Below are 14,263 nucleotides of genomic sequence, written 5' to 3' on the forward strand. Positions count from 1 at the left end.
GGAAACAAGAAAGAAGAGGAGGAAAGGGCATCAAAGAAACAACAGATGGCCAACCCAGAGGAAGAAGAAGAGGAAGAGTACAGGGAAATAGAAGAAGAAAAGAAAGGCAAGGTAAAGGATATACTTGCTCTTATTAAAGGATACATGGAGTCATTTAAAGAATGGCAAACACAGGAATTTAAGGATTTAAGAAAAAGAATAAACAACACAGAAGAGAAAATAAATAAAATGGAGATGACCTTAACAGAAATGGGAAAGAAAATGGACAAGATGGAAGAGCGGGCAGTAGCAGCAGAAATGGAGGTAGAAGACTTAAAAAAGAAATTGGAGAAATCTAATAAAAAAACTAAAGAGACACAAGAACTACTAGCTCAAAAAATAGATACAATGGAAAACCATAACAGAAGAAATAAGGCCCACTATCTTTATGTTATGATGAATAACATAACATCTTTATGGAAGATGAAGAAGGCAAGAATATGAGGGAGTTTATAAAAGAGTGGATCCCTAAGACCCTAGGATGTCCAGAACTACAGCAAGAAATGGAAATAGAAAGGGCACATAGAGTATTGGCCTCTAAACCACAACCACAACAAAAACCAAGATCTATTGTAGTAAAATTCCTAAGATATACTACAAGAGAAAAGGTACTGGAGAAGACAATGGAAAAAGTAAGAGAGGGCAACAAACCACTGGAGTATAAAGGGCAAAAAATCTTCATTTATCCAGATATAAGTTTTGAACTCCTAAAGAAGAGAAAAGAGTTCAATACAGCAAAGGCGATTTTATGGAAGAAAGGGTATAAATTTATACTAAAGCATCCAGTGGTATTGAAAATATTTATTCCAGGACAACAAAACAGACTATTCTCGGATCCAGAAGAAGCACGAAAATTTGCAGAACAATTACAAAAATAGACTGAGGGAGGAAGACGGGTAATGAGAGTTAAAATGATCACGATTGATATGTATGTGGGTAAAGACAAAAATAGACTGAGGGATGAAGACGGGTAATGAGAGTAAAAATGATCACGATTGATATGTATGCGGGTAAAGAGGTATAAGAGTGAATAGAGACAATGAGCATACATGAATGTATCTGTACTTAGAGGAAAATATAGATAGTATAGACAAGAATTAATAAGGGAAGGTAATGGAATAGAGAGAATAAGGAGGGAATTAAAAGAGTGACCTTTGTGACATATGAAAAGTGAAATCTTTTCTGGGGGAGGCGGGGTGGGGGGGAAATAGCGGTCACTGCAAAATCAGTTGACGCTTGCGAGTGGATTCGCAAATCCAAATGGAGAGGGGAGATGTGGTTGTCCGACAAGGGATAAAGGACAACTCAGGAGGTGAAGGGGAGATTGGGGATAAATAAGATAGAAATAGGAGAATAAGGAAAATGTTGGATGTTGTAGGAATGTTGTCTTATAAAGAGTTGAAAATAAGAAAACAGAAATGGAAAAGGAGGAAAGGTAATGATGGAAAAACGGAAAGAGAAGATAAACAAAATATAAAAGGGCTACGCTGAACTATATGTCTTTAAATATTAATGGAATACATAACCAAATTAAAAGGAAGAAACTACTAAATTTAAATGAATAAATGTATTCCATTAGAAAAAATAACATATAGGTTAAAAAATAATATTGAAATATTCGAACAAGTATAGGAGCCTTACATTAAATACAATAGCGAAAACCTACCGGGGACAAACATTACCTAAGTTGATGGAAGGAGAAGGAAAGAAAAGAATGGACTCAGTAGAAGTTCTGGTGTAATTTTGTTGAATGACAACATTGTCTGACTGGCTTAATGCAACCTAGATTGTATACCTAAAATGGATGAGAGGGGGGGGTGGGGGGGGGGGGTTTGGGAGGAAAGGGGGGGGGGAGAAAAAGTCACTGTATATGTGTGAAAAAGAAATAGTGTATATCATGGCTAATGTGATTTATGGTGTGAAAAATAAAAAATTTAAAAAAAAGAAGATTCACGAGCATGAGATCACACAGCATATGATTCATGAACAATTTCTTTCCCATCGTTATCGGACATCTGAACAAATCTCACACTTGTTAAATAATGTTGCCTTTGGTGTGTTTTAATTTATTTCTCTCTGTAACTCAGTATTCTGTATATTTTTACTGCAGTACTTTATATTGATTGACTAGCTGGACTGCTTACCAAACAAGCTTTTTCATTGTACCTCAGTATACGTGATAATAAACTTGAAGATGTTGTTGCTTGATTCCTCCTTTGATAAATAGTATTGTATAGATTGACAATGCTGTACAATAAGCTGCTTGCTGCAAGTCACATTTTCTTTCCACAACTCAACATCATTCTCTAGTCAACATAGTCAATAAATGCCCTTCAGGAGTTACAAAAAAAACTAAAAGCTTGGTCAGAGGTAAATCAAAGGAAAAAGTAATAGAAAGCGGAGAGGGAAGGAAAAATTCCAAGGCTTAAATCCTTGGCAGCTGAATGCACAACTGCCCAAGGGATAGCATACAAGTTCATAATGGTCACAAGACCAGAATTGGAAGAGCACCCTTCTTTCAGACAGCTGAACAGCTAATAAGCAAAGGCAGAAGGGAAGCAAAGTCATGGAGAGCTTTGAATACAAGGATGAGAATTTTAAAAATTAGCATTGCTGAGGAGGAACCACTATGCGTCCAAGTCCCCTCACCTTTTCCGTCCCGTGCTATAAACAGATAAATGGTGCATAAAGTGACATTGTTGCAACAGCCTTGCAATTTATGCACTTTATAACAGCCGTATCTGCACAACCATTATGGTAGTTTACAGAAAAAAATTGATATATCCATTTTAAAAAAAATTTAATATTATATTTTCCAAAAAACTGTGTTGAACTCAAAAGATCCTGTGGAAAAAAACATTCAAGATAAGTTTTAAATGAAATCCTTGTTGGCTATTGTACTTGGCCCAAGGTGCAGAGGAGGAGCAAAGTGCCAAGCTCCAACATTCTGAGTCTATGAGACTGCCACTCCAAAGTTGGCAACCGGACAAGGTGATTTTTGATAGCCATGAAGTTGATTCTGGGAAATCTCACCATAGGAAGTACTATCAATGCATCTTATACCACTGAATGGTACTTGAATTAAGTTCTGACCCAAATAAATTTTTTCCAGACTACTTCTGCCAGGGTTGCAGTGAGAATGTACTGGAGAGTTTTGGGTTTCCTTCCTTTTGGAGAGAGCTTGTAAACTGTTTGGCGTTCAAGATTCTCCCAGAAAGGATGAAGTTCTATTTAACAAAAATCACAAAATCGTGAGTTCCAGATTGTTTTATTGTTGCCTTTCCCTGAGGGCAAGCAGGCCAGCAGCATGAAATCTAGCCTCATCTGCTGCAGGAAAACAGAGTGGAATGCATGCCCTCAGCAAAATGTATTTCAACAGTTGATGCAGATGTATGGTATGTACATTACCTCGGCTGTCTGCAGCTTCCCTCAGGGCAGACAGAATAGATGGCTTCAAGTTTTCAGCTAGAAATCTTCCTTCCAGTCCAGGGAAAAGTGATCTATTTGGAGCATGGGAGAAGAGAAAAAATATCAGAAAGTCACCTCTACATTTCAGCAAGTTATTCTTGCACATTCTTCCAGAGATCAATCTCCAAAATTAGCTCCTTGCTTCAAATACAGCCCCATGATCCATTACACCCTGAATAGACTCAACAATTAATGAATAAAGTCAGGAAGGCTTTATTGGCCCATGTCACAGATAATGGATACATGGTTCTGCTTCTAACCTGTCTCACCTTTATCTGTTCTCTGCCACACAGGAGGAGCGTGAAACACTTCAGGACCAGAGATATCATCACTCAGGAGAGGTCGATGTGTTAAATTACATGGAGATAGCACATCCTAGCAGATTACAATCTCGGGATAAGGCAGCTTTGTGGCCATGGGATACTGTAGGTCAGATAATAGGGAATCATTCAGGAAGTTGCTCAGTTGGAAATTAGAAGTTGCAGCTGCCACTCTCAGCAATATCCTCCTGTCGCCTTTGTCATCCTCTTCCTGCAAATGTTTTGCATCTGATTCTTTGGGTTAAGGCTTAGAGTCTTCTGGTCTTTCTTCCCTCGACATAGACTGGTGTTGGCTGTTTGCAAAGTTGTGCAACATGCAACACATTACAATGACATCACTGCATCTGCTGGGTGGATACCCCAGGTGTCCCCAGATTAACAAAGGCAATGTAATCGAATTGAGAACAGCAACATTCACCACTAATGCCCTGTGACTTTTTAGCATACCTCAATTCAGCTGGTGTGGAACACACTCGTGACAGTCTCCCTTGACTTGCAGGGCCTCTTTGGGTAACCAAAAACGTCCAGCAGTGTAAAGTCCCTCGTGGGAGGTGCCAGAAAACATGGCAAACGATTTCAAAGTTATGTCCTCACTTTGGACACTGTAGAAGCCTATTTTATTCATGAAAACTTATCATTCATTAAAATGAAAAGACTCCTTCTGGCCACACAAATGTAACGGTTAAGTAAGGTCCCATTCAACAATTCTTAATTGATGAACATTGGACGGTAGAGTGCTGTGACGATATGGAAATGTGAGGACCGCAAAGAAAGGAACAGACCTTCGAAAGAAAGCTGAAGGGACTGCACAGCCTGGTCTGCTGTGGTGATCGGGCTTCTGTTGTGGGGACAAGGCCTCCAGACTTTGACATTGTTTGCTGCCGGTGACCGAGGAGACGTGGTGGTGGGTTTTGCGGAGGTGTGCCGGAGCTGGCTGCACCATGTACCTGGCTGTGAGGATCTGAAGGTCTGAGTGTCCTGTGGCGGAAATGTCGAGTGCCTGGCCTGGAGGTTCTGGAGGCTGTGCTGTCTTGGAGAGCGGGGCCCTGCAGCAGATGGTGGGGTTGGTGTGGAGGTCATTGAGTCTCCCCATCTCTATTGTACTGAAGCTTGCAGCCCCGTATGGACATGTGAACTGTGTGGCAGTTCTTCACTTCATGCTACTAGACTTTTTAAAATCTAAGTCTATGAAAATGTAACTTGTCTCCGTTACTGTCTAGTTTTTCATCTTTTACTGTATTGTTAGCACTTTTTTTTTATTCACTATGTAGCTCTGTGTAGGCGCTTTTCAGTCTCGTGTAGTTTTTTTAAAATCTTGTATTGTCTGGTGTAGGAACGGTGTAGTCTTGTGTTGTCTACATTGTTTTTGTGTAATCTCATGACGTGTAGGTCGCATTATGGTTTGGAGTAATGTTTTTTTTTACTGCGTACTGTCTTACAATCTGGTCTTAAAAATAGACAATAAAGGTATTGTATTGAATCGGGAATGTCTGCCTGCACTTGTGAAGCCAACGGACAAAATCCTGTGACTGAGATGTCATTTTCACATCTTGTCACTAAATATAAAATAATTCCTTCATGAGTAAAGAGTTCTAATGATTTGCATATTGTAGTGAACAGCAAAGTGGCATAGCAACACACTCTATGCAGGAAGAACTTGTGACTGGAACCCTTCATCAGGATATCACCGAAATGGCTTTGCTCTGCTGCAACAGCCTGGAAATGACCCAGCAGCCATGAAGTTGAGAGTTACAGTCACCTTGATGGCAGTCATGATACAGACCTTGGCCACAGCTTTACATACCTCAATGATTTGAAAATCTGAGTCTGCAAATACTTTTCCAACAGACAGTTTCAGGCATGATGTGGTCTCCCTGAAAGTACACTCCTCACAGACCTATGTCTATGGTCCTTGAATCTCCTTGCTTGGCCTGCGATCCTGATGTCTCTGTTAACAGAATGCTTCTGATAGTGGCATTCCCAAGTGTATTGGGAAGGGTTGTGACTGTCATGTGACAGCACTGCCCTCTACCTAGTCAGAGGACACACCAGCTGCCAATCAAGGTTTGGCTCTACCCCACCCATTAGTGAACACTTTACTGTTGGACCCATGTAAATTACCTGGAATGGACACTCCAGCCTGCCTGTACTTGGACTGTTGTAATTGGATTAACCCTCCTGGCACCGAGCCATTTTATCCTGCAAACGACCTGGGCTGGGCCCTCCCGGACTATAAAGGACTATCCAGGACTATAAAGGTCCCATGTGTTCTTTGTTCTCCCTCTTTGCCAGCTTCTGTTAGTTTTGGTATACTTGTACTTTGGGAGATGTTTGTGTACTTAGTCAGTTCTGAAGCTGCAAGGTCTAGATTTCCCCCGTCAATACAGTATAGAAACATAGGAAGTAGGTACAGGAGTAGGCCAAAAATGGCCCATCGAGCCTGCACCGCCATTCAATAAGATCATGGCTGATTTAATTTATGACCTAACTCCACCTAGCTGCCTTATATCTAAACTGCAAATAAACCAAGAACTTAATATCCTACACTCCTAGTTCTCTTTCAACTGTTCCACAACAACCAGTGCATGAATTGTTGAGCACAAATTTACGTCAGTGCTCCATGAAACTTGTGTTTCATGGAAACTAAAGTCAAGCATTGCATAGGAAAATGTTCAGTGCATCTAATTTTATAATTAGATGTTTTTCATCTGGAAATTTTTTTTAATGCAATTTAGTCCAAAATTTGAAAAAATTGACTGTGGAATATGTACTACTGTTAAAAAAAAAGTGTCAGCTAATTTTGGGCATGGTTCTTTCATTTTAGTCATTCATTTGTTTATTCCCCTCATCATTCCACTCTTCTGTCCACAACTCAGCCCTCAATCTGCTACACACCCAATCTCTCCATTCCCCACCACTTCCAAGAACATCCTCATTTTAAGTTATCATAACAAGGCAAAATCTTACCGGGGATGATCACCTGTGGTGATATAAATCGCATCCTTATCCATTGCAGTAGAGTCAAAAGATTTGAAGCTTCCATTCTGCAATGGAAGCAATTCCAATCCAATCAATTCTCCAAAGTTGTGATCACTCAGTACATACTCCAGAAGTTCAAGTTTCTCCTCAGCGCTGCCTCGATGTCTGAATTTCCGAATCATCTGCCGCACAAGAGTAGGACTGACTTTCTTTATGTTCCTTGCATCCAAACTGTAGGCCTGAACAGCATTAAAGACATTTGCAGGGACTCGAGCTATCTGTACTCCTGCCTTATTGAGAAAATGCAGCACAGTCTCTGTGCAATCATAGCTATTGTCCATTTCGCAGAAATAAACCAAATCAACTTTCACCCAATGGTTGCTCATTGAATAGATAACTGGATGCTGAATAAGCTCCTTAAAGAGAGGCTCTAAAATTGGTTTCCAGTGTACATGAATTTTGTTAACATCAGGCCATACTTTATGAATTGCCTCAGGAGCTAATGGAGAATCTTGATCTTTTCCAGTCTGCATTCGTTTTATAGCCTCTAGAACTAAAGTAGCATATGTTTTTGGAACTACTTTACTAACAAGAAGCTCATTCCAGAGAGCAGCGGGGTCTCGCCACTGGTCCACTTCTCTCCACTTGATACTCCTTCTGTTATCCGTCAACCCAAAGAAACCACTGATGTGCACTGGTAAACCAGTCTTGCTTTCTTCACCAGGAGGTAAAGGAAGAAAACAGAATGCTCGCCCTATGAACTCAGCTGCCGCTCCTTTCACTTCCTCTCTACCAACAAGAGGCATGGCTATGCCAATGTTGGGAATGTACTTCAGGTCTTCAGCTAAACAGTCTAATTCATTGCACATTCCTCTTCCACCAACGCTGTTGCAAACAAGCCAAGACATTTCATTTATTTCTTTTGAGGCCACATTTTCTGTCATTATGTTTACATAGTAGGTCACGCATGTCACATTGTTGCTTGGAATATTATTGCAGTAGCGATCTGCAGCAGTCCTTAGGATCTTTAAAGAGTTTGGCCGTTCATGTTTCAATTCCTTACCCTCAGAGGCAATCACCTTGAAGAGAATTCTCTCTGTTCCATTGGATTCCCTGATATACAATGTCACACTTTGCACATTTTTCAGGAAAAGTAAAAGGGAGCTTGCATCTGCTTTGAATGACTCAAACAACTCAAGAACTTTATCTTTATTGTAAACATTGCTGCTCACATAGGATGGCTTCTTACGGAGAGGGAATCTGAAAATGGTGCCAGAAAAAAAGCCATCTTTAAAAGTCTCTTTGGTGCTATCAAAGATTCCAATGAATGGTGCAAATTGATCTGGGTGCTCATTAATTTCTTCCCGATCACTTGTTAGATTCCAACTATGACCTGATTCATGGGATCCAAAGAGTGATTGATGAGGATCCAGCATTCCAATCTGTGTCCCACTAAAGATGCAAGGCACATCTGTAAGGAGAAATAATTTAATTTGCAATAAATTTCTACATTTTTGTTCTACTATTATCATTAAGGTCACCACCAATCATAAACAAATGGAGGATTCCCCTGTTGAAACTACAATGAAGGAGACACACTTCTGGGCCTTATCCATTTACCATCCTGGAAAATTATTAACTGTTTAAAAGGGAGTGATAAACAACATAGAGGAGGGAGACTGAAAACTTGACTAACAACAACCTCACACTCAATATCACCAAGGAGCTGATTATGGACTTCAGGAGGGGAAAATTAGAAGTGTACTATCATTGGGGGATCAGAGGTGGAGAGGGTGAGCAAATTTAAATTCCTGGCAGTCACGATCTCGGAGGACCTTTCCTGGACCGAACACATGAATGACATTGTGAAGAAAGCATCTCAGCGCCTCTACTTTCTCGGGAGCTTGTGGAGGTATGACATCAAGAAACTTGGCAAACTTCTGCCATTGCATAGTGGAAATTGTGCTGACCGGGTGCATCACAGCACCAATACCTCTGAGTGGAAAGCCCTGCAAATCGTAGCCCAGTACATAATGGGCAAAGCTCTCCCCTCCATTGAGAAAATTTAATTGGCATGCTATCATTGAAGAGCAGCAGCAATCATCAAGGATCCACACAACCTTCGACATGTTCTGTTCTTGCTGCTACCATCAGGAAAGAGATATAGGTGCCACAAGACTCATATCACCAGGTTCAGGAACAGTTGCTATCCCTCCACCATCAGACTCCTCAACAACAAACTCAATCAGAAACATTTAACATTTTTTATTATTAAATATTCATTTTCTGTATTTAGAGTCTGGGGCACTTCCTTCTTGTTTACATTTCTCTTTTGCATACGCATCTTTTCTTGAGTAATTCATTTGCACTACCAATAAGTAGAAACTCTGCCTGACCTGCAGGAAAAAAGATCTCAGGATTGTATATGATGTCGTGTATGTACTCTGCCAATAAAACTGAACTTTTCTTTCTGACCAGTCCCTGATGACGTGAATAATGAAGGGCCAGCTGATGTCTTTGATGGTTTCAATCTAACAAAGTAAGATAAAATTAAATTCTCTGTCTCTATTTTTAATATCTCTATCCTCCCCTCATTTCTGCCAATGCAGAAGCCAGTGCAAACGAACAGTGCAGAACTTGGGTTTAAAAAGACATACTTTGTAGCATTTCATCAAAACATCTCCCTCATAACTTGATACATGTTTGGAATCTAATACTTTATCCTAACAAACTTCTATTCCAAAGAGGAAATAGTTTTCTTATAAACTTTCTTAAAGCCATTGTTTCCCACAGTGAGTTTAACTTGTTTTTCTATTTCCAGTTGGATGTTATACATAGATATGCCTCGAGGACCAGTGTCATGAGCTGCAATTAGCAGCTGACAAAACAAGAACCTCTTGGAAATGAGCTGTGGGTTACCTTCCTGCGGTTAGTGCCTGAGATGCCAGATCCTACCTCTGTGCATTCCATGTTACTAAGTTTTGGGCTGAGTTGCAATATTAACTGCAGAAACAGGAAATTCATTTAGGTTCACACAAGTCTCACCGCTATTCCTAGATATGAAGTTTAGATCACAATCTATTTCAGCCATTGTTGTGGCCCCCATTGAGAACAGCTGATCTATTTGATCTTAAATTTTGGGATCTGAAATTTTTTTTGTTTTGAAAACTAGAGAAAAATTAAGGAATCCTTGGGCTGATTTAATGAAAGAAATAAGGTTATAGATCAAATATTATCTGCAATCTGTCCATCACAAAACACAGGTAACGCCAACACTGCAGAAGTTTTCTGGGGGGGAAATCAACACACAAGGAATAATTTGGCAAGAAATAAAGATGAGCAGAATGAATTAACAAATTAAAAGATAACGAAGTATGATAAAACAAAAACAAGACAAAAGGGATGCAAATAGAAGGAAGAAGTCATTAAACTTAAATTAATCTTAATCCTCAAAGGGCCAGAATGAGCCAAGCACAACATTAAAAATCAGAGCTCAAATCATGGCCACGTGAAACGAGACACTACAGAGAGATCTGAATTGTCAACAAAAAGTCAGTCCTTGCTATGCTAATTATTCTTCGGAATGTGCATTGGTTCACCAACGTGAGATCCCATCTACGCATGCGCAGCCATTACATCCAATGACTTGCAAGGAGCAGTAAATAGGCGTTGAATCAGTGAGGAATCATAGTAGAGCGACCCAAAAAAGCGCTAAAATAGTAAGGCCTGCTGGAGTAGAGCCCCAAGGGAGATCGCAGGAGAGCGATCCACAAAAATGGAGTCAAACTCCTGAACAAGCCCTCCAGTGAAGGAGGTGAGTGGTAAAAATTCTGGGACTACCAGTGGGAGGTTCTCGGGTCCTGATGAGGGAGGCTTCAATGTAGCCCTCTGGGGGCGGAGGTGTACCGGAAAAGGTCTGGGACAACTGGCGGGAGGTTCCCAGGTCCTGATGAGGGGCTGGGCAGAGGCAGGGCACCAAGAGCCAGAGGAGAAAGGCCTCCAAGAAGAGCCCCCGTAGCACTTTGTTAGCGCCAAAAGTCCAGCAGTCCTGCCAGGGTGCAGTGTCCCAGCTGAGGAGCAGCAAGTCCAACCTACCTCCGCTGGGAGTGGGATCAGGCAGCAGTGGCCTACCTTCATTGAAGGTGGGACCTAAAGCTGGCTGCACTGACCTAACTTTGTTGAAGTTGGAGTTTGAAAACGATAGCAGCGATGCCGATCTACCTCCGATGGTGGTGGGATCAGATGACAGAGATCTACCTTCGCTGAAGATGGCGTCCAAGTCTGGCTGCACTGACCTCGCTTCGTGGAAATCAGGGTCTCAAAAAGCAAGCAGTGATACCATTATGCCACTGCATGAGATGATTGGACCTCAGTACATCGAGTGGCAGCGAGGGGGAGTACCCCACACAAGAGCAGGAAGGACCTGATTCAAACCTAACACATCGCATAGCGAAGCCATCCACTCGACGGGCGAGAATAACCACCAGAAAAAGCCAGAGGAAGGATGAGGTCTCTGTCGGACAGGCACACACTTGACCGGGGTCCGAGAGTAAGGTCTGCAAGAGAGCAGTGCCCTCGACCAGCAACAAAATTATAAGTCTTCTGGACAAATTGGAGGAACTAGTAGCGGCCAAGATGAGTAAGTTTCCTACATCATCAGAGCAGTAATTTATGATTATGCATGGGAAGATGATGAAGGGCCGGTAATGGAGGCCAGTCACCCAAATCCCCATACATTGCTCAGGACAGCCAGGATGAGAACCATCTACCGACTATCGCCTTTTTTAGGGCAATGCCCTCCGTGGAGGCAGTGGCAGCAGAATTTTCAAGCTCAAAGTGCTTCGTGGAGATGGGCCAAGAATGCACCAGCCCGCAGACAAGGCGGGTCGAGGAAATGAACGCTACGCAATTACAGTTGAATGTACTCGATAATTATAAGACTTTAACGGCTGGGGGTTGATTAACGCTATTCTATAATGGATGGTGTAATAGTACCACAGATACTTCTATTCATCAGACAGTGAAGGGGTATAAAATCGAATTGGATCCACAGAAAACCCCTCCAATAAGGGGGAAGGGTCTATATACACATATATATACATATATATATATATATATATATACACGGAGACCACAACTGACAGAGGCTATGCATGCCAAGATCATGGCATTAAAAAAACGTTATTGAACGTTGTAGCCATGAAAAACATGAGTTTGTTTCAAACATCTTCACGTGACCCAAAAGAAGTGGCGGCACTAGAGTGATACTGTATCTATTGGATCTTAACGAATATCTCTTGTACAGGCATTTTAAAATGGATAACATATATTCTGTGATGTCGATGTTACATAAAGGCTATTACATGACCTCGATAGATTTGCAAGATGCATACTATTCAGATGCAATCTGTCCACAGTACAGAAAATTCTTGAAATTTACCTGGAAGGGAGAGCTATGGCAGTATAAGGCTTACCAAATGGTGAATACAGCAAAGTGTGAATTGGCTGCTTTTTTGATTCTCCAGGACTCTAAGCATGAAATGATGAACCACCCCTTGATCAAAAGATTTATGAAAGAAGTGTTTCACTTGCGTCCTCCAGTACCCTAATATAAGGGAATTTAGGACGGAAAGATAGTTTTGGACTATTTAAGGCTTTTGTCACCAACTTCCAGTTTGGATTTAGTAGCTTGTCCCATAAACTGATAATGCTAGTGGCCTTGTATCCAGAGGGTACAAACTTTGTCTTGTATTCATATAGACTATATCAGTTGGGAGGAGGACTGTGTAAGCATTCAAGTTACAGACATTTTGAAACGTAACAGGCAAGGGAAAATTGGGACAAAATTTTCATTGTATGCATACGGAGATTTTTAATGGTGTTAAAAAGATATGTTGTATGTACAAAACATAGTAGACTAAATGAGAATACCTCTCTATATGTTATAAAAAACTGCAACAGCTGGCTACCCCCCAGACGTTGGCCAGATGGCTGCAGGAGGTCACAAGAGTGGCTGGAGTGGATATTTCTCAGTTTAGGTCCCATTCAGCTAGAGCGGCAACGACCTTGGCAGCCAATAGGGTGGAGATATGGGATATCCTCCACCAGGCGGGATGGAGCAATGAGAGAACCTTTAATAGGTTCTACAACAAACTTTTAAACTCAGATGGGCAGAGCTTCACGGCTTCCATGCTACATGTAGCAGATTGAATAAGGCGGCAGACTGAATAAGGCTGAAGAAGGGGGACCATTTGAACTGATTATGATCTGTCGGACCACCCGAAGTGGATAAGCCACCGAGCTACAAACTCTCACGTTGGTGAACCAATGTACATTCCAAAGAATAATGGAACATTAAACGAGCACTTACCGGTACCTGTCCAAAGTTTGATGATTATTATTCGAGCAATGGGAGTTGTGCCCACCTCTCCCTCCCCATTTTTGTTTACAGATAAAGATGTTTGGTTGTGATAAATATGTTCAGTCACAGGTTTGTGTTATGGTTGGTTCATCTAGTTCAGTGGCTTCTCCCCTCCGGACTGCAAAGAAATGGCTGCTCATGCACAGATGGGTCCTCATGTTGACTCACCAACTCCCATTGCTCAAATAGTAATCATCAAACTTTGCACAGGTAAGTGCTCGTTTAATGTTCCATTAAAATAAATCTTGTGCACCTTATGCACAGGTAGACATTGCAGATGGCAATTAAAACTTAAAAGACTGAGATACTTTACTTGTTGCTAAGTGAGACAAGAGAGGCTTTTGCAGAGGAAGCAAGTAAATAAAGCAGAGGTACAGACCCACCAGGATATACTTGAATGGTAGAATATGGTACAAGAGGTAAACATTTTTTGATCCAATTTTCCATTTTGAGGAATAGCTACATAATGGGAAGGATGAAAGCTGAGCCAAAAGATCTTTTAATTAATATATACAAAAAAGATTTGCTTTGCATGAAGAAAACAAAGTAGCCTGTTTAAATTGATTCCAGATTTAAATCAATGATACAAATCCAAAAGCATATTTTTTAAAATCTGAAAATATTTCTACTAATTCAATTTACAAAGATTTAACAGTCATTCTTAATTGAATTTCAATGAATTATAATGACTAATGCCCTAAAATTTAGAGTTTATAATCAATTTCAGTTACATATGATGCAAATAGGATGCCAAATTGTGGATAATAGAAAAATGAATCAATAAGTTAATAAATAAAAATGTTTATGATTCAGTTCAATAAGAGGACTACTTTCAATAGTTAGCTTTTCTCAGTTATTTTATAATAGCAGCGATACTTCATATCCTTTTCAAGCTCTGTTTTGTTTCACTACTTTCTTTGAATTTTTGCAAGTAGGCAGCTACTCCTCAGGCTGTAAATGCTTATTTTATATTATTATTATTAGTGGAGATCCATTAGCAGATTGATTGTTGGCTATAAATTTCCAGCGTCAGATT

The 14,263-nt window shown here is 40.6% G+C and overlaps 1 protein-coding gene and 1 long non-coding RNA gene across 2 annotated transcripts in view; one reads left to right on the forward strand and one right to left on the reverse strand.

Annotated features, from left to right (window-relative positions):
- Positions 1–5,222, forward strand: part of LOC138739417 (uncharacterized) — a 76,368-nt gene extending 71,146 nt beyond the window's left edge. Inside the window, exon 5 of the long non-coding RNA XR_011342227.1 lies at positions 3,801–5,222. This is a non-coding gene — a long non-coding RNA (uncharacterized lncRNA). The remainder of the gene's footprint in view (positions 1–3,800) is intronic.
- The window catches only part of sacs (sacsin molecular chaperone), a 94,101-nt gene that overhangs the window by 57,014 nt on the left and 22,824 nt on the right, over positions 1–14,263 (reverse strand). The window contains exons 7-8 of the mRNA XM_069891405.1: positions 6,795–8,277; positions 3,448–3,539 (exon numbers count right to left, since the gene is read on the reverse strand). Coding sequence (XP_069747506.1) covers positions 3,448–3,539; positions 6,795–8,277 — 1,575 coding nt within the window. The remainder of the gene's footprint in view (positions 1–3,447; positions 3,540–6,794; positions 8,278–14,263) is intronic.

This window comes from Narcine bancroftii, chromosome 7, assembly GCF_036971445.1.
Source record: "Narcine bancroftii isolate sNarBan1 chromosome 7, sNarBan1.hap1, whole genome shotgun sequence".
In the NCBI taxonomy this organism is placed as follows: Eukaryota; Metazoa; Chordata; class Chondrichthyes; order Torpediniformes; family Narcinidae; genus Narcine; species Narcine bancroftii.